The sequence below is a fragment of the Kwoniella dendrophila genome, chromosome 4, assembly GCF_036810415.1.
Source record: "Kwoniella dendrophila CBS 6074 chromosome 4, complete sequence".
Classification (NCBI taxonomy): domain Eukaryota; kingdom Fungi; phylum Basidiomycota; class Tremellomycetes; order Tremellales; family Cryptococcaceae; genus Kwoniella; species Kwoniella dendrophila.
In genome coordinates this window covers 824,535-843,592 of record NC_089479.1, presented here as the reverse complement: position 1 = coordinate 843,592, position 19,058 = coordinate 824,535, and the positions used below count along the sequence as shown (strand labels likewise).

General features: G+C 38.7%; 7 protein-coding genes across 7 annotated transcripts; 4 read left to right on the top strand and 3 right to left on the bottom strand.

The window, feature by feature from the left end:
• Positions 1–205: 205 nt before the first annotated feature.
• On the bottom strand, positions 206–3,262 carry L201_003436 (uncharacterized protein; the record flags this gene model as incomplete). Its single annotated transcript, XM_066219191.1, has 4 exons — positions 206–883; positions 945–2,141; positions 2,210–2,478; positions 2,551–3,262. The coding sequence occupies 4 exons, from the start codon at positions 3,260–3,262 to the stop codon at positions 206–208; spliced, it is 2,856 nt and encodes a 951-aa protein (XP_066075288.1).
• A 628-nt stretch (positions 3,263–3,890) lies between these two features.
• L201_003435 (uncharacterized protein) lies at positions 3,891–5,329 on the top strand (the record flags this gene model as incomplete). The annotated part of the gene is made up of 4 exons (XM_066219190.1): positions 3,891–4,128; positions 4,184–4,245; positions 4,313–5,160; positions 5,230–5,329. The coding sequence occupies 4 exons, from the start codon at positions 3,891–3,893 to the stop codon at positions 5,327–5,329; spliced, it is 1,248 nt and encodes a 415-aa protein (XP_066075287.1).
• A 483-nt stretch (positions 5,330–5,812) lies between these two features.
• Positions 5,813–7,421, top strand: L201_003434 (uncharacterized protein; the record flags this gene model as incomplete). Its single annotated transcript, XM_066219189.1, has 4 exons — positions 5,813–6,032; positions 6,094–6,179; positions 6,294–7,240; positions 7,325–7,421. The coding sequence occupies 4 exons, from the start codon at positions 5,813–5,815 to the stop codon at positions 7,419–7,421; spliced, it is 1,350 nt and encodes a 449-aa protein (XP_066075286.1).
• A 583-nt stretch (positions 7,422–8,004) lies between these two features.
• On the top strand, positions 8,005–9,928 carry L201_003433 (uncharacterized protein; the record flags this gene model as incomplete). Its single annotated transcript, XM_066219188.1, has 4 exons — positions 8,005–8,248; positions 8,402–8,463; positions 8,699–9,774; positions 9,847–9,928. 4 exons carry the CDS (start codon positions 8,005–8,007, stop codon positions 9,926–9,928), a joined length of 1,464 nt encoding a protein of 487 aa, XP_066075285.1.
• Positions 9,929–10,166: 238 nt separating this feature from the next.
• Positions 10,167–10,709, bottom strand: L201_003432 (uncharacterized protein; the record flags this gene model as incomplete). Its single annotated transcript, XM_066219187.1, has 1 exon — positions 10,167–10,709. One exon carries the CDS (start codon positions 10,707–10,709, stop codon positions 10,167–10,169), a length of 543 nt encoding a protein of 180 aa, XP_066075284.1.
• Positions 10,710–11,173: 464 nt separating this feature from the next.
• L201_003431 (uncharacterized protein) lies at positions 11,174–17,713 on the top strand (the record flags this gene model as incomplete). The annotated part of the gene is made up of 6 exons (XM_066219186.1): positions 11,174–11,669; positions 11,744–12,335; positions 12,398–14,330; positions 14,425–14,697; positions 14,756–16,547; positions 16,611–17,713. The coding sequence occupies 6 exons, from the start codon at positions 11,174–11,176 to the stop codon at positions 17,711–17,713; spliced, it is 6,189 nt and encodes a 2,062-aa protein (XP_066075283.1).
• Positions 17,714–18,031: 318 nt separating this feature from the next.
• On the bottom strand, positions 18,032–18,644 carry L201_003430 (uncharacterized protein; the record flags this gene model as incomplete). The annotated part of the gene is made up of 2 exons (XM_066219185.1): positions 18,032–18,478; positions 18,585–18,644. 2 exons carry the CDS (start codon positions 18,642–18,644, stop codon positions 18,032–18,034), a joined length of 507 nt encoding a protein of 168 aa, XP_066075282.1.
• Between the last annotated feature and the right edge of the window lie 414 nt (positions 18,645–19,058).

Genomic DNA, 19,058 nt, shown 5'->3' with positions numbered 1-19,058 from the left:
AAACCACCATCATGTTATGATTTAATGCAATGTATATATAAGTGTATTATCAGATACAAATGACTAATAACCTAAGCAAACAACTAACTTGACTAAATATGAGAAAAAAAATAATTCCAAATGCCTTGTTTGGTATTATTGATTACCTCGGAAATGTTATACGCGAAACGGTATAAAGCATGAATGTCCGAATCGAGGTTCAGATTCAATTACCCAAAACTCCTACACCAAAATTATTAGGACTTATACTCATACCTTCTAAACTTGAACTTAAACCATTATCTCTATTATTATTATTATGTGAATTATGATCTAATAATTTATTTCTTCTATGTTCACCATATGAACCGACTTTAATATTTAATGGTAAAGATTTATGTATTTTCATATGATCTTCTAAACTTGATCCAATACTATCATCATCTCCATCCCCATCTCCATTTTCTACACCTTCCTCTGCTTCTGAATCAGATGAATCATCTGAATCTGAATCTGAATCATTGTCATTTCCATTCTTAATTGAAACTTCTGACCAAGTTCTATATAATCTTTCAATAAATTTCTTTGATTTTGGTAAATCATAAGGATCAAATGGGAAATAAGAATCTAAACCAGATTCAATATTAGTTTGTCTTGCTTGTCTAGGTAAAGTTTGAGATCCAATAATTGAAGAATTTGTTCTTGTTATTGTTTTTAATTTTGATTGTTCAGATGATGGTTGTTGAACAATAGTATTATTGTTTTTCAAATTTTGATTTGATAATGATCTAGTTGGTGGTGGATGTGAAGATTGTTGATTTGCTTCAATAATCGAAAAACAATATAAGAAATTCGTTTGATGTGATACTTTTGCAAATGTTGATACGATTGTTGGATTACATCCCTATGATAGATTATAATCAGCGTTACTGATTGCTATACGGACAAAAACAAACAAAACTCACAAGTAAAGGATTTAATTCACTTGTTATAGCTCTTTGTAAAATATCTAAATCACTAATCCATTTATTATCATTTCCATTTTCATTATCATTATTATCATTATCATCATCATCCATATCTTCTAATTCTAAATCACCAACCATTATATCTTCGTTTTGTTGATTCGATGAAGCAATAGCAGAATTTGTAAAAGCTCTCCATCTAAAACAAAAAATTAACATTACAGATTGACAAACTGAATAAAATAAAGGTAATTCATCTATTCCTTTATTACCATTAATTCTTGATTGATGTAATTTACCATCTATATAAGCTAATAAATAAGTTAAAACTGTTTTCGCTTGATCATCATTAACGAATCTTGCTCTACAAACTATTGAACCAATATAAACTGTTGCTGAAATTCTTTGATTCATTGATAATAATTGTGTATTATTTGTTGAATGGTTTGAAGTAGATTGTCCATATAAAGCTTGTGAAACTAATAAACCTAAAAATAAATCTGTATGTGAAGGTGAAAAAGATGATGTTAAAAATAACAAAAATGGTATATGTTGTGTTGAAGAAGTAGGTAAAATTTGTCTTGAAAATAAATTCAATAAAGTTTGAAAATATGATAATGATTGTGCTGGAGTTATGGGAGATTTCTGTTTTTTATGTATTGATGAGATGATTGAATTTGAATTTAATTGTAATTGTAATTGCAATGTAGGAGGATATTCTGAAGTTGGTGTTGAATTTCCTGAAATGTTATTTTGAATATTTTGAGCAGCCATTTCGATTGCAGGTAAATGACTTGATTTTGCACCCATATATTCTTCTAAATGATCAAAGAAATAAACTAACATTCCATCTAATTTTTCTCTCATTGATTTAACATTTGCTTTTTTCTTTGCTTTTAATTCATCTAATTTTGCTTTATTCTTACTATCTTCTTCATCATCTGAATCGTCCCCATCATCAGAAGATAATTCATCAGGATCAGGATCTCCATCTGATGCATCATCATCAAATCCAATATCAGGTGAAGGTGATGATGTCCTTGGTCGAGGTAACTGTTGCGATATCAGCAGATCAAGTGGATCAATTGTATTTGTATTGAATTGAGCGTAATTGTTAATGGGTAAATCTCCTTCGTCATCTGATTCTGCATCTGAATCTTCATCGTCGTCGTCTTCTATACTATTTGTGATTTCAACCTATGACGAAACGAGTATGAGTCATTGATCCCCCTGGTGTGTGAAGAAGAGGTTTGAAAGATACTCACATCGATTCTCAACATTCTGTCGACTATTTCTCCCCACATTCTACCACCTAATTCCGGACAATACCCTATCAATTCACAACAATTCCTTATCCAAGTTGTCTGAGCTATTGTTTCTTCTCTTTTGTGCGGAAAATTCCGTATAAGAAGTGGTTGTAGAACATTTGGTAAAGTTGGTACCAATGATATAAGGTGAGAAAGGAGTAAATGGTGTCTAGCGTGAAAGATTCTTCTTGAGATTGGTGCAGTGTTTGGAGATATGAAAGGTGGTTCTGAAAGGGCAGATCAAGTCATTAGTACATGATACTTGATACAGGACATATAATCATCCGAGAATGACTTACGCCAAGTAAGACCTTTGACTGCCATTCCTACAACTTCCTTTGCCCAACCTGGTTGAGCTGAAACTAAAACAGCAGCCCAACCTATAAAAGCTTTCACAAATTTTTCATCACCTGTTGCCCAAGGTAAATTTATAATAGCAGTGACTAAAGGAGAATGAATTTCAGGTGAAAGTAAAGAAACATGAGCTGAAATAGCTTTTAGCAAAGGTAATAAAGGTGGTAATGAAGGTATAGGTGATGTAGGTGTAGGTAAAAAATGTGATAATAAATCATTATAATGTGATAGATTTCCTTGTTTTGATTCTTGTAATGCTTTAGGTACAAAAACTGATATTAATCCTCTTTGAAATGCTTCTCTATCTTTGGATGATTGACTATTACTATTATTGTTTCTAGAATTTGAATCTCTTGCATCACCTGTACTTTTTGTTCTTCTAGATGGTGTACGATTTTTACCATTTTCACCTCCTCCTCCTCCATTCTCTATAAATTCTCTTGGTCTCTTTCTACCTGCTAAAGAAGCTGATCTTGATGAAGATGGTCCAGCTGAATTTGATGGATCATTTGAGATCATTATATTAGTTGGAATTGCCATACTGTTATTGGATTTGGTTAAATTTGAAGATGATCGATTTTTCAATGGGGTTGTTGTATTATTATTATTTTTCGTCATATGCAATGAAGAACCAAAAGAAAATGATGAGAGGGGCATACCGTTCCACTCAACTTCCAATCAAGATCTTTCAGTTATACTGATAGCCCCTCTCTGACTGATCTCATGAGGATAAGAGGTAAAAAAGCTGATGATATCGATGATGATATCTTTATTGGAATTGGAGACCTTGACGGTATAAAATCTGTATCGCGTGAGCTTAATATTTTTACAAAAATCTCAAAAATAAAAGAGGAGAGGATTATTATTGCTTGGACCGGTTGATTGACATGACGCCACCCATATATTCACTAATTCGGCAATCTCCACCTCACCATACTACTTATACTAGGGATCACAAAGATTGCCACATCATCATTTATATTCAGCGGATAAGCGATAGCGGAGATATCCGAAATCACTGTTTACTTTAGCTTCTTGCTGGTCCAAGCGTTTGCTATTCAAAATTGTAACCTAGAGTCGACAACTCGCGAAGAAGAAGAGAAGAACCAACTTGTTGAGAGCTCACTTCTCTTCTCTTTCTTTACTTTCACTGATCTCCATAAAATTGAATTCATAAGAACTTTATTCTATATCTTCCAAATCTTGACTTCACTTCTCTCCCTTCTACATATCTTGACCTTGTTTTCTTGACTATACTTGACTATACTAACTCGTTTCATTCACGATGTACCCTTCTACTCAGAAAGACGAACACTTCTCACAAGTTGTTGTACTTCCTCCTATACCTAAACTTGATCTTCCTCCTATCCCTCCTATTACTGATTCTTACCTCAAAGATATGGCTTTTACTCATTCGAGTCTGACTGGCGCTTTCAGAAGTCAAAGTAACTCCCTATTTGCTACGGAAAATCAACCTGTTTTTGACTACGAAAAGCTTGAGCATGTTGGTGATGCTTTACTTGGTAAGTGAGCTGTCTGTAGAGTGAAAATGAGAGCTGAAAATTGCCATTTCATCAGAAGCTGTAGCTGTCACATTAGCTCATGAGCTATTCCCCAATTTTAGACAAGGTAGTGCGACAGTAAGTAAGCCTTCTAAAACAGATGGTCACTCCCAATGGCTTATCGATTGATCGCTTCCTCGGCCAGGTAATGCGAAGTCACTTGGTCTCCAATGCCATCCTCGCACAGATCTCTCAACAGTATGGTCTTCCTCAACAAATCAAGTGCGAACCTTCGATGCGACATACGTTAAGACGGAACGAGAAGGTCCAAGCATCGGTATTCGAAGCCTACATAGCCGCAGCCTATTATTCATACCTTGGCGATCAGATTCCTAGCATTACAAAAAACCAAGATATGAAGCAACAGAACTACAGCTCCGATAACTCATCTCCCTCTTCCTCCATTTCCTCCGTAAACCGAGAAGACGATCAAAGTGATCTTCCACAAAATCCCAAAAAACGCAAAATGGAACATGGTATTATTGAGGAAATAAACGGAAATACTGAACCGTTGAACAGAAATAGTTCTGACGACGATGCTGATATATATTGTATTGACCTTATGTTCCGGTTGATGGATGAAGAGCTTTCTGAAATCAAACAAGATACCTCAGTGCATTTGGATAATTCCTCAGAAAACTCGGCGTCGAAAGACGAGGTCGAACATTTGAAGACCCGTGGTGATGCATATAACTACCTGTTCGATTGGCTAAGTCAGGTGCTAGAACCAGTAGCTTACTTCGTAGTTGAAGAGTTGAAAGTGGAAGCCAAGCGAATCAAGAATTCCCCTACTGGTAAAGCGAAATCCCAATATGAGATTCCGGAAGAATGGAAAAAGGAAGATATCAAAGCTCAAGGTGGCAAAACGGCTCTTCACGAGTATTTCAGAGACCCAAACATGCCCACTTACATTACAAGTCGAATGGCAGGTAATCCTGCGACTGCGCCCTGGAAAGTTGTATGTACAGCTATAGATAAGAGTGGTAAAACATGGTAAGCTGATCTTGCTACGGTATTCCTTTGAACTGTATGTATGAAGCTGACATCATCAACAACTTTCAGGACCGCTGAAGCGATACGAATGACAAAACAAGCAGCTAGTAACTTGGCAGCATGGAAAGTATGCGTTGCAGTGGGACTGATCGAAGAGGATGATGAGTAGGCCAAAAAAGGGAAGACGCGGAACTCATGATTATTGTATATAAACTGATATTCCTCGATCTACTGATATTTATATTACTGATATCTGTACTGATTCTACCTGTGACACCTGATGTATATATCTTGATTATTGTGACCAAGCCAGAATCGGCCAACGAAAAACCGAAATGGAATAGTACAGTAAGAGGTAATCATAGCGGCTTTAGCACTCAATTGAATTCAGGTAATTAATAATATCAATATTTGATGATCAAGGGGTCTGTGCATATTACTTGAGCTTGTCAAAAGAATCGAGTACGCCGCTACTCCATCGCTTTGTTATCCGTCTCGAGCTGACGGATTTGTCACTTTCTTCTTTCTCTTTCCCTCTAACTTGTTTCATTCCTACGCCCTTCATATTTATTCGCCTCCTATCAACCGTCCTTTTCCCACCGACTAGCTTGAATCTTGACCATCTTGCAGTATCAAGAATATACCTCCGTAAATGTCTTCCTCAACCGGAACAGCTTTTGGATATCATCCTCTCGATACCTTCGTCCTTCCTCCCATACCTTTTTTAAGATTACCGCCTTTACCTCCTGTCACCAATCCAAAACTGAAAGAAATGGTCTTTACGCATGTTAGCTGTAATGAAATACCTAGAAATTATCATATGTCGGTACTGTTACTTGATAACCAAGGTGGAGTCGATTACGAAAAACTGGGTGAGTTTATTGTCGTGACTAACGCATCGAAAGGTGAATTCGCGCTTATGGATCAAAGAAGAACACGTAGGCGACGCTTTATTGGAGACTATCGCGGTGACTCTCGCTCATGAACTGTATCCCAATTTTCGACAAGGAATCGCATCCGTAAGTGTCTCTGCTGCAAAAATCCCCGCGGTCACCCCTACATCACTTGCGCATCATGATTCTCCCCTTCCTATCCTTTGCATGCCGACGTGCTGACATTTACCATTAACCCAGACACTGAGAAGGCTCATCGTTTCCAATGTGACATTATCTCAGATCTCCCAACAATATGGCCTTCACCGTCACATCCGATCGCGTCCAGACGTTGAACATACCCTGAAAAACAGTCAAAGAACTCAAGCCTCCATCTTCGAAGCATATATAGCGGCTGTTTATTACTCTTTACTCGATCTCCAATATGATGATATAATCAATAGGTCAACAGAGAACAAGGAGAAGCACACCTCATGGAATGAGCCCTTTTTACTTTCCTGCAGGTTTCCAGGCGAGGCAGGTATTAGCAGTTCAGATAAAACATATCAAGATGAGGAATATGATTGTCAAGATAACGATGCCTTTTCCGATTTCGAAGCTTATAAAGATTCAAATTGCGAAAACAATAATTCACGTGGAATCCATAATCGTGTCGGTAATCTTTCGAATCCATTCAAAGCATTATCATTTGAGAAAGAGGAACATGGGACGAGGATACAAGCTTCAAAAATCAAAACTGCACTACCACAACGAGCTCCTTCACCTCTCAAAGGAATACTGAAGGCTACCGTCAACCCGACAATTCCTTCCAATGTCGGAAGCGGTAATAACAAATCAGCATCAAGACTAAAGCTAAGCAGGAACAGAGGTGAAGCGTTCAGTCAATTGTTCGACTGGCTCTCAGAAATATTTCAACCTATCATACATTTTGCCGTCCAAGAATTGGAAAAAGAAGAATTAAGATTGATCTCTTTACAACCTGAAAGCAGAAAGATACTAAAGAGATTTGTCGAACCTCCAGAGTGGAAAGTAGAAGATTCAAAATCAAAAGGAGGTAAACAAACTTTACATGCTTATTTAGGAAATGAATATTTGCCTAAATACTCTGATGCAAGGATTGAAGGTAATTATATCCTCTCGCCATGGAAAGTTGAATGTCAGGTAATTGATAAAAATGGGAAACAATGGTAAGTCAGCTGTTGTTCTGCTATGTAACCGACGAAAGCTGATCGTTTCTCAATGACTTGATAACCGTTCATTCTCATTGTTAGGTCATCTGAAGCAACACGCATGACCAAACAAGCGGCAGCCAATGTGGCAGGATGGAAAATGTGTTTGGCTATGGGTATTATCGATGAAGATGACTGATCAATTCTGAGCAAATTCGTATATCGAGTGAATGAGGAGGATTAGAATAGAAGAACAATTTTGACTGACCTGTGGTACATACAGTACGTTGTGTTGAGATATATCTCGTTTCTTGTATTTCTCCTAGTGACACTTTATGCATCAAAATCATCTCTTTCTGACAGTACCAGCAGACTGGTATGGCACAGAAAACGTCCTCAGCTTTTCGGGAGGGTCTGTGCGAATGCTAATCAGTAGCTGGGCAGCAGAGCCGCTCAGATATACTTGTAAAAGGATATTGAACCTGTTTTGGCTTGGTTTATCTTACCTTTCCTTCTCTTTCCTTCAAGCTTTCCTCATTTAAACTGTTTGAGTTCACCTAACAATTGACTGTTTCTTGTATTTTTCTTATCAGAACGAGATATCTTCCTAGTTATATACATTTTATCGTATCTATCTTAGATCACGACGAAAACATATCTTCCTTCTTAATTTATTTCTTCTGATACTGTACACTTAAATACGAGTAAAACGTTATAATAATCTTTTCCTCTTCTTCTTTTACATACCTTATCGTTAACTTATTAACTTAATATCATCAACCATGAGATACAATTCCGAGAACAATCCATTATTTTCATTCATTTTACCTCCATTACCTAGATTTAAATTACCACAACCACCTTTGCCTTATATAAAAGATAAAGAATTATTCGAACAAGTAATTACACATGTCTCAATTAAACAATTAACAAGAAGAAGTGTAATGGCTTTAGCAAAACCTACCGAGGAACACGAAAAGGCAAATGATTATGAAAGGTTAGAACATGTCGGTGATGGTTTATTAGGTAAGTTTTGTGTCTCTACTGTAGCCTCATTCTCAGCTTTGTTAGCGATTATCCACCTTCAGTTTCCCTTCCTTCCGTTGCATGCAACTCCCCTTCTACTTCTCGAACTTGAAGTGCAGCTAATAAAAGTATAATGCTTTATGTTGTAAATAGAATCAATCGCAACTGGTATCATTCAAGATCTTTATCCATGGTTAAGACAAGGTGGAGCAGCTGTAAGTTGATTGAACCTATTCTTCCAATACTTTTCATTTGATCTTTTATGTCCAATCACGATTTCTACCTTTTCAGCCATATTCTTCTTATGGTGATGTAATTGGTAGAAAAAAGAAAAAAAGGATCTCTTCTTTATTGACAGTTGAAATCCGGCAATTCATCCCATGATTTGTATTTATGCTGATCATACTATTGACAAAAATTTCTCTGACAACTCTTCCTTTATCTTAATAGATTATTCGCGATCACCTATTTTCGAATCAAACTTTAGCGCAAATTTCGGTTCTTTACAATATCCCTTCAATTATTAAAGCCGATTTCTCATCGGTTGAACATGTAAGATCATCTGAAAAGATTCAAGCGTCCGTCTTGGAAGCTTGGATAGCTGGAATTTTTTATAGCTTTTTACAACATGGTGAAGGTGGTTATATATCAATTGATGGCGAAGGTGAAATATCCTTCAAGGAAAATGTAGCAGTAAACTCACTTGGTAAATCGCATAATGAAGTTGCGGAAATCATCGACGATCAACCCGATAGTGAAACAGATATTTCCAGCGAAGAAGATGACACTACCGAAATCGTAACAGAAGGGAAGATACCAAAAGGTCTTCAACCTATTTTACAGCCTACCAAAATAACATCGACTACTACAGATAAATTACCAAACAAGGAACCAATTTCCCATATAGCAGATCTAGAAAGTATGATTAGCATGATGTTCACTTCAACAATTGATACTATCAAGGCGAAGACCCCTGGCACCCCTAAAGTGATTGAGCTAGTTGAAGATAATGACACAATTAACAAAAGCGAAACAACTTCGTCAGCAGATATAAGTTTAAACGATCAACTGAGACTATCTAGATCAGTATCGAAGATACATTTAAACGGAGATGATAACGATTTGGAAGATGAAGTGACTACAACCCAATCAATAGCGCTACTTCCACCTCCTACTTATTCACATACTTTTACCGTACCACAAAGAAGTCGGACTAAAGGTCAAGCATATGATTATTTGATATCCTGGTTAACTCCATTATTAACACCATATTGTGAATGGATCTATACATTATTATTAGAAGAACAAACTAAAATTTTATCAGATTTACCTATTGAAATACCTAAATTAATCACACCTGATCATTGGAAAGATGAAGATCGTAAATCTTTAGGTATGGTTCAAGCTTTATCACAACATCCATGGATAAAAGGTGCAGGTAATAGACCAATTTATGAAAAAGTTTCACAAAATGGTCAAAGATGGAAAATTGTTTGTAGAGTTATGGATTTAGATGGTAAAGAATGGTAAGTTATGTCAGCTGAATGCTCAGACACACTCATTATCGTGCAGTCAGCTGATTACGCTATAAATCATAGGTCAGGAGAAGCTATTAGACCGAATGTTCAAGCTGCCAAAAATGTCGCTGCTTGGATGGTGTATAGGCAATTAGGTCAATAAAGCGGACAGGCTTTAAACGAGAAATTGGATGGAAAGTGACAAAGGATACTATCAGGCAGAAAGAGAAGCATAGGCAAGATAGACGGGAGATAGGGGCTTGAGAGAATTATTGATCGATAAAGAGGGACCACCGCGAACGCGATACCAGATTCATTATTACATACCGTCATCTATTTACATCATTTAATGTCGTCTTCATGTTCGTTGTGCATTTTTTCTATCTCGACTAGATTCCATTTCATCCTTGTATGTCACTGATTGTTTTCCTCCACCTTTCAACCCTTGCTTCTCTCCCTAAACCTAAATCGACTTCTATCATACCTCTAAGGGCAGCTATTCTAAGCAGTTTGATATTCTTTATACTATTTTGAACAGTCGTATTATTCAACTCATTCGGTATGTTGCCCCCGTCATCAGGTAAACCTAGAGACCTTTCCAGCCGTTTGATGAGCAATTTACAATCTTTGTCTATAATTCCAAATTCCATTTCAGCTTTTATGTAATCTGGTATTTTCTTTGAAAGGTATGTTTGACCTAGATCCCAGCGTCTCTGATTAATTGCGATCAAAGCGCCATCTCTCTTATTTGGTCCATTCTGTTTTTCGCATGATTTGGTATTCCCAGATGATTTGCCAATTGTAGGTAAAGATGAAGTCAGCAAATGAATTTTAGCTTCTAATAATTGAATTTTTTGTTCTATCGGTATAGGTGCAGGTGAAGATAAGATTGTATTGATTGTGTTTAGGTTTAAGAACGGTGATGAGAGTATTTGAGCTGACATGCTGTCGTATGTATTGAGCGTTCGATAAGTGGATACAAAAACAGCTTTCAATGAAAAGATAGCATATTTTCACTTCTGCATAATAGTCTTCATCGCTCTTGTAGCTCTAACTTGCTATAGCTAGCTGAAACACTGAAATACCACGTGGATCAAAAGCTTAACCCCAGATTATCGGGTAAGTGTAAGAGAGTGTCCAATGCGGGGTTAAGTTTCGGATTCATACTAACTACTATTAGATGGGCGCACAGACCTACTTTTTACGCCCATAGCATTCATTCACCCATCTCATAGATGAATATTGTGCTTTGTGCATTGATCATTTGTTAATAGATAAGCTGTATTCGCATACTCATTCAGATACCCTAATTGTCTTGTTTATATTGTCTTATATCACCATCTGTGTTTATATTCTTTCTTGTTCTGGTATTTTCATGCGGTTATAACTTGATTAAAGACCTGTAAAAATGGTCTCGATATTATCCTTCTTCAATAAGAAGAAAGGCAAGAAGGTGAGATCTAGATCACCTTCACCTACTTCATCACCTATCCAAGCTTCCGCAATACCTAGACCAGCTAGCTCAGCAGGATTCAATAATGGGAATAAACCAAATAGGTTTTTGTCGATGCGACAGAAATCATCTTCGTCCTCAACAAACCAGAACGACCATATAGGTAGAAGAGGTAGTGGAAGTGAATTGACTAGAAAGAGAAGTAAAGTGAGATCACCTACATCAAGTAAAACCAATTTAACAGAAGCATTCTTACCGAAATTGGAATTAGGGTTTGATATACCTCAAACTGGAGATAGTATACAAGGCGGTGATCAGTTAGATATTCATGGTGTAGGAGAGAAAGTCGAGCTGAAAGGTGAAGAGAAAGGTGTGATAGATAGTTTACGACTTAGTACAGGCGAAGTGAAATTGGCTTGGGAAGTTATAGGTAAAGCTTTGAGAGAATCAGGTATGTCCGTGCCTTTGCTTTCCATAACCGCTTTCCTCAATCTCGGCTTGTGTATACTGACTAATACTGAATAGACCTTGATACACATGGTCTTATGTTACCTCTTCGACCCAATACCAGCATTACCACTCAGCTGTATCTGCTTGCTCTCTATACATTAGCAATCCGACCAGATCTACTTTCGCAATTCCCTACTATCGCTGCACAATTCGCTCAACCAACGTCCAATCCTTCAGAGATATGGCGAGAACGACTTACGTCAATCCTGAAAGATACAGAATCTACTTCAGATATAGCCGAAACGCTCAAATATACTTTACGTCGTCTATATCCAAGTCCTCTCGAACCTTTAATTGATGTTGGATTATATACAAAATTCGTTAAAGCTGAACAAGCCGCTTCGTATCCTCTGGACGCGTACGAAACTTTGTTCTCACCAAGACTTAAAGCTGGTATATCAAACTACCTAAATGAGATATTTGAAGTTTGGTCAGCTATCATCATACATGCTGAACAGAATACTATGACTCCTGGTAGAATAGCTCATTTGCTCGGATGGTGGACTTGGGGTCTGGGCGGTGACAAGATTGACAATTGGAAACATCTGTATCATGAATGGAAAAATGCTGGACAAAGTATGGAACACTTACTCTACGTCTGGATAAGGTGAGCCAACGTTAACGGAACAATGAATTTCGAATACAACTAAGTCTTTTATATGCCCACAGACATCAATCAACTAAATCTCAATTACCTACTCGGTTGCTAGAATTAGTCGAATCTTACCCATTTAGTACATCCGTTTCTTCTGAAACACTTCCTTTACCACCATCTTCATTCGCTCGCCAAACCTTACATGTTACTTTGACATCATCGGTACCTGTTAAAGAGATAGCTTGCGATCCAAATGTTTTACTCAATGCCGCTCGTTCAGCACAATCAGACGAGAATACCGACACACCGTTGTGGTTAGCCCTCACCGGTGAAACAGAGGGTAAAGGCGATCATAGTACTTTGTTAGCAGAAGATTCGCTAAAATTCCTCAACCAGATAGGCGGGAATGACGACACTACATCTATAACAACACCTGCCTTGATTGATACACCACAGTCCGTTCCACTCAATGATACGCCGTTGTATCAACCGTTCTCATCCACTGCGAACGGAAGTAATTTTAGGGGCCGATATCATTCTCATAGTGGTGATTTATCTTCTCCTTCCAATGGTATGACCACATCTACGACTTCACCCAACCTTTCATCACTTGGTTCGCCAAACGAAGAAGATACACCAAAGTCACTAAAAAAGCAAGCGTCTTTAGGGATATTGCCTAAATTCGAAAATTCAGCATGGGATGATTTCCAAAAATCAGGATTCGGTGATTCTCCTAAGACTGTTGATCAGTTGGGTTTGACTTTTTCTCCCAAATCCACCAATACACCAAGTTTGTCTCCTGTAGCGTCCCTTTCTACCAGTGATTGCAATGTCCAACGATCTAAAGCAAAGAAAAAGGCTACATTCGACGATCCAAAACATACGAAAGTCGACTACGGTATAGAACACGAAGAAGTAATTGAAATAGATGATGCATTTATGGCATTTGTCGAGGATGCTCAGCTTGATACTACCATCACTAGATCGTGGCCACCTTTCTCCCTTTTACGTCTAGCTTCACCTATACCCTCGACTAAATCAAAAGATCCGATCGAATGGCTTCTGGTTACAGTCACATATCGTCCCCCTCCTCTCCCGCCTCCTCCGCCTGCAGAACCAATATCAGAAACCTCACCCGAAAGATCATTCAATCGAGCTACTTCCCCATCCTCATCTTCTAGGGGTAACACGCCTCGAGGGTTTAAAGGCATAACTGAATCGTTCAAACGATCTTCATCTTTTCAATCAGGTATGAATCTTAGGAAATCATTTTTCGGTACTTCTGCTTTCTCATTATCAAAACATGCTTCGGATGAATTAGCTACACTTACAGAAGATGACATTAGTGGTCCTAGAGAATTGAGAGCTCCTCTTTCCGCTCAAAGTCTTACGCCAACTGAATATACTATCACAGAAATGGGTGAAATGGTTAAAATTCCATCACCTAAGGAAAAGTCTCAATCTGAATCTACTGCTACACCAGCTATGCCCGCATTAGTGAAGTCCACTTTGAATGTAGAAAAAGATACAGATGCTATCACTATAAAAGGTTCGGATGTCCATGGTAGTATATCTTCTGGACCATCTGTCGATACGTTAGCTACAGAATGGCAATACGTGGGAGAAGGAGCTGAACATATAGTATTTTCGTATATCGGTTCATCTTCTAAAGAGTATAATGGGAAAGTAATTAGATTGAGAAAATCACAATTTATTGGTAACTCGCCTACTGATCCAGAATATCGTGAAACTCAAAATCAATGGATATCAAATCTCTTACCTAAATTAGTTCCACTCGAATTGGTGATTGAAACAAGAGAAATCATCTTATCTGAAAATTGGACAAAAGAGCTTTTCACAAATGCCGATTCTGTTAGACCAGAAGAAAGAAAATTATTAGGTGATTTGAAAAGTTTAGTCGTAGGTGAATCTAAAGGTATGATTATGGAAGATACTACTATGAACCAGAAGCAAGATGGAAGAGTAAACCTTGCCTTTGAGATCAAGGTAAGTCAAGAACGCACATAACTTCTTTCCCATCGTAAATGCCTGTATGTGACATAGTCCTTTATCATGATCGCTAACCTGGATACGTCGTTAGCCTAAATGGGGCTTCCTACCTGATCCCTCCACAATCACTCCCCCAGAAGCTGCTCGAATTAAATCGCAAGTCAATAGATTCATCATGCACCGACATTACAAGGAACATGATGTCTCAGCAGATGTCCAATTCGATCCCCTTGATCTATATTCGGGCGATGAGACCAAAATGGGAAATGCCATTAAGGGCTTATGGAGTAATTGGAGGCAAAGTGAAGGAAAGGAGAATAATTGGAGAGTCTTCGTTGATGGTCAACGAGTCATACCTGGAAAGGTGAGCGCAAATCATGTGGTCCTACATTCTATTTTAACGTTGCTAACGTAGTCTTCAGGTCGAAACGTTGGCTAGATACTTTGATGGACAAGATTTTGAAGACCAAATAGCAACTGCTATAATCCCTATACTTGAAACATCTACAGTCTTTCAAACACTCAAAAACCTTCAGTCCACGTTAGATCCTACCGATATATCCGATTTAGCATCTCGATTTTCCTCAGCGTATCCTCAGACAGAAGTCTTTGACACCGTTTACATATCGAATCCAACAACTGAAGAATTAAAGGATTTTATTGAAATTTACTTGAGGTCCCCCTCAGCAGGAAAATCGGATGATAGTTGGTCTTTAAGGCAACGAATGATAGCATTTGCTTTATCAGCTATATTTAAAGATTGTTCAGTATTTGTTAAATTTACTCTTACTTCCACTGATCATAGTAATAATGGAAATGGAAATGGCAAATGGGAAGTAGTCGAGAATAGTGGGAAAGTGAAAATGATTGACTTAGATTTAAAACCAATTCAAAATTTGAAAAAATGGAAAGATACAGATGATAAAATTTGGAAATATTGGTTAGAAACTCATCCCTCCCCTGCCTCCACCAATATCATAGATATCGAATCAAAGGTAGATCAGAAGCTTGGTGAGGAACAAGAAGATGAGTCTATAATCCAAGAAAATGGGAAATCATCTTCTTCATTATTGGATATTCCAATTCGACACAAAGCTATCCCAGGTTTGACTTTTGGAGGTGATTCCGAGAATGGCTTAGATGATGCTTCAACAAAAGCTTTATTTGTGCATACTCCTGATATCACCAGAGAAAACACTCCTTTACCCACCCAAATATCTTTTCCAGGAATCGAACAATCGACTGAACATAAACTGAATCCACCTCAAGCCATTTCAAGCGGACAGAACGATCAAGCCATGATGAATGACGATGTAAGGCTCAGAAATGAAAGCTTAACTGAACCCCAGCATGTTCAGGACGATAACGAAATAAGAAGAACTAAAAGATCGTTAGCTCCTTCTCCTTCTCCACCTCCACCTGTTCCCATGGTCTTACCATCAGAAGATGATCAAACCCACACGCTAGTACATTCAAATCCCGAAGAATTAAACACAACAGGTATGCTGGCAAGTCCAGAGCATACTTCCATTCCAATGCAAGATCCAGAATCACGTGCACCCTCTGACGCAATTAAAGATTTAGCAGATGATCGGATCAGCAAGGCGGATAGTGGAACTATCGTTGAAGCTGGTATAGCTGGTGTAAATGAAATTGCCGATTTGGCCTTGGAAGCGGTTGCTACGATCAAGGAGGATCTTACCGAATTAATTACAGGAGACGATGAAAAGACAGAAGTTCAGGAAGAAGCTATAACGGATGAAAAGCCTAGTCCTCAGTTTACCCAAGAACAGAGTGATGTAGCCGACACCACTACTTTACCTGAACGTGAAACAATCGCACCCACTGCGCCAGACGCCCCAGACCCAAGCGATGAGGTTGATGGACTGATGCTACCTGAAGTTACACAATCCCAAACATCCGAAATACCTGACCCAGCCGAGGAGACAGTGGAAGATATCAATATTCCTCAAGCAGAATTAGACAACTTTTATACTCCCACAGAAACCCCGCTCATCGCCCAAATCCCTTCGTTCGAGCAATCTTTTGCATCCCTCTCGGATACAACTGCACAGCAGGAGACTCCTGCTAGTATACCTGAAGAATCAGTAGTCCGAATCAATGAAGAAGAAGGACACGATGAAGGTGATCCGGAACGAGTTGAAGAACAGGACAATGTAAAGTTGATTGAGCCAATCGAATCATTCTCATCAGGTAAGTCGGACTAATTAGGCCTCTTACACGAAAAGTACTCAGCTAATCCTGGTAATTTTATAGCCGTTACACCAAAATTCACCAACTTGACCATTGAGGCCATCTCGCCAGAAACGGAAGATGCCAATGGAGAGTTACTCATCAATGATAAGCTTTCGGCGACACATGATGCGCAGGATGTGGAAACCACTTCAATTGATGATAGACCGGATCACAGCCATTCAAACGATCTACAGAAATCGCCAATACTGGATGATCAACCATCTCATACACCTCCCGTTGTTATCGGATTCAAAGAGCCGTTCATTTCGAATCAGCGCGATGATCAGGCTGGAGATCGCGAACGCAGGGCGGATGGCGATTTTGCGGCGCCAGACACTCAAGCAGAGGGTATAGTAAACACTGCGCCAGTATCCTTTGATCAGGATACGGCCCCTCATCCTCGCAGTCCATTGCCAGAAACCGACAATATCAATATCAATTATATCGGCAACCAAACCCCAAGTGCTGAAATACCCGAGACTTCCCATACGTCAGACGATACCGCTCTTGCAGCGTCTGCAATCGACGAGCTAGAGGCTTCGGCTCTCCCACCAGTCGAAGCCACAGAAATTTCTCCACGCTCGGAAAACAATTCAAAAGAAGCTGAAGAACAGCACGATATTGAAACTCCAAAGGCAAACGAGGAGACAGATGCTGTCCCCTCAACAATTTCACATCCTGCTCAAGAAACAATCGAAAAGACGCAACCATCAGGACCACCTGTCCTTGGTGCACCCATTACCACTGCAACCGGAACTCCGCCTCGTGATAAAACAGATACTCCACTAGATGCTCATCCCGTGCAGACTGAGAAATCTGAAGTCCCTCGAGCAGATGGCAACCCGGTAGAACCGACTGAACAGCGTGAAAAGTTGATAGATCCGAATGAAGAAGCTGAAGTACCTCCTCAAGCGCATGAAGATGTCGTAGAACAAATCAACACAAAATCTGCGGCCTCAGTCTCACAGGGCGAACACTCGCCTACAGCTGAAGCAGTATCTAATCCGGCTGAAACATTGGAGGAGGAGATCGCTCAACAGAATGATGGAAACATTGTCTTGCACCTACCTCCAGGAAATCCAGCAGAGCCTTCCCACGTTCAAAAAACGAATATTGAAGCATAATCTCTACATACATTAATATCATACTCGTATATTATAATACCAAAACTCAATCATTTGTTACTTCTTACCCTGCACAACCATTTTTGTATATACCTTTGTTATTTGTTTTACCTTGTCAATATTACTGTTTCTTGTTTAGCTTTATACGTACTCAATACCTAATGCATAATTGACGATCAATCTATATATACAGTATACTAAATATAATTGCACAGAATATTCAATGGCACCGGTCTACAAGGCAATAGCACAGTTTACAACATAACAATGACCGCTAATCAGAGGGAGCTAATGTATACTTATAGGGTATATGGCTGATCAATAGTTTCTTACACCAACTTCGCCGAACCTCACACCTTTGGCAACACCGTTATGTGTTGTTGACTTATAATGTCCATTCGCTGATGGATAAATGGCAGATGGGAACTTGATACCACTATGTTGCGTATGTGTAGAAGATCTATTAGGTTCGCTGTATCTCGGTAAAATTGGATAATTACGTTGAGATGGGTAATATACTTTGTTGGGTGGTGAGGTATATACAGGAGGAGGAGATAGGTATGGTACAGTTGTATGTGATGAAGCTGATCTTCTTCGCTTGACTATGATAAAGGCGACAATTGAACATAGAACAACAAGAGCTATTATTATACCTGCTATTCCTCCAACACCTATTCCACCACTTTTACCATCTTCGTCACGGGTGGCAAAAATTCTTGATGAAACATAATCGCTCTCGATGGCCCCGGTATCGTATTTACTGGGCTACAGTTATAGTACATATGTAATAATCAGCTGATGACATTGAGACGAGATAAGAATCAAAATACGTGCCGAGCATGTCATGAACACGACCTAAAGGGGTACTCACTAAGGGTGTTGCGTAGATCCCGGAAAGCAAAAGGGGTAGAATGAGTTGTAGGTAGATCATGTTGATCAGTAAGTATGTGTGCTGTATACTGTAGTGTACTCGTAATGGTTACCGTGTTGTTTATTTGGACATTGACAGTATAGAGGCGAGATAAGGAGACTGAAATTAGGAGGGGGGAGCTCTCTAGACACATTCATAACCTACTTTACTTATATAACCCTCAACCTGGTAGTCAATCGTTCAGATAAATCTTTCAGCTTGGGAGTATGAGCGGCAATATCGAAAACCATTCCCGGTTATATTCTCGTCTTACTCGATATCATTAGATCTTACACGATTGATCATGATCAAAGGATGGTATGTATTGATGATAACTTGATATGCATAGCCTTCCATCCCAATCGGTATGCTTTCCCTTGACTTGCCGGGCTATCTTGCGTGTATGATTGATATCCTTTGTTTGAAGTTTTACCT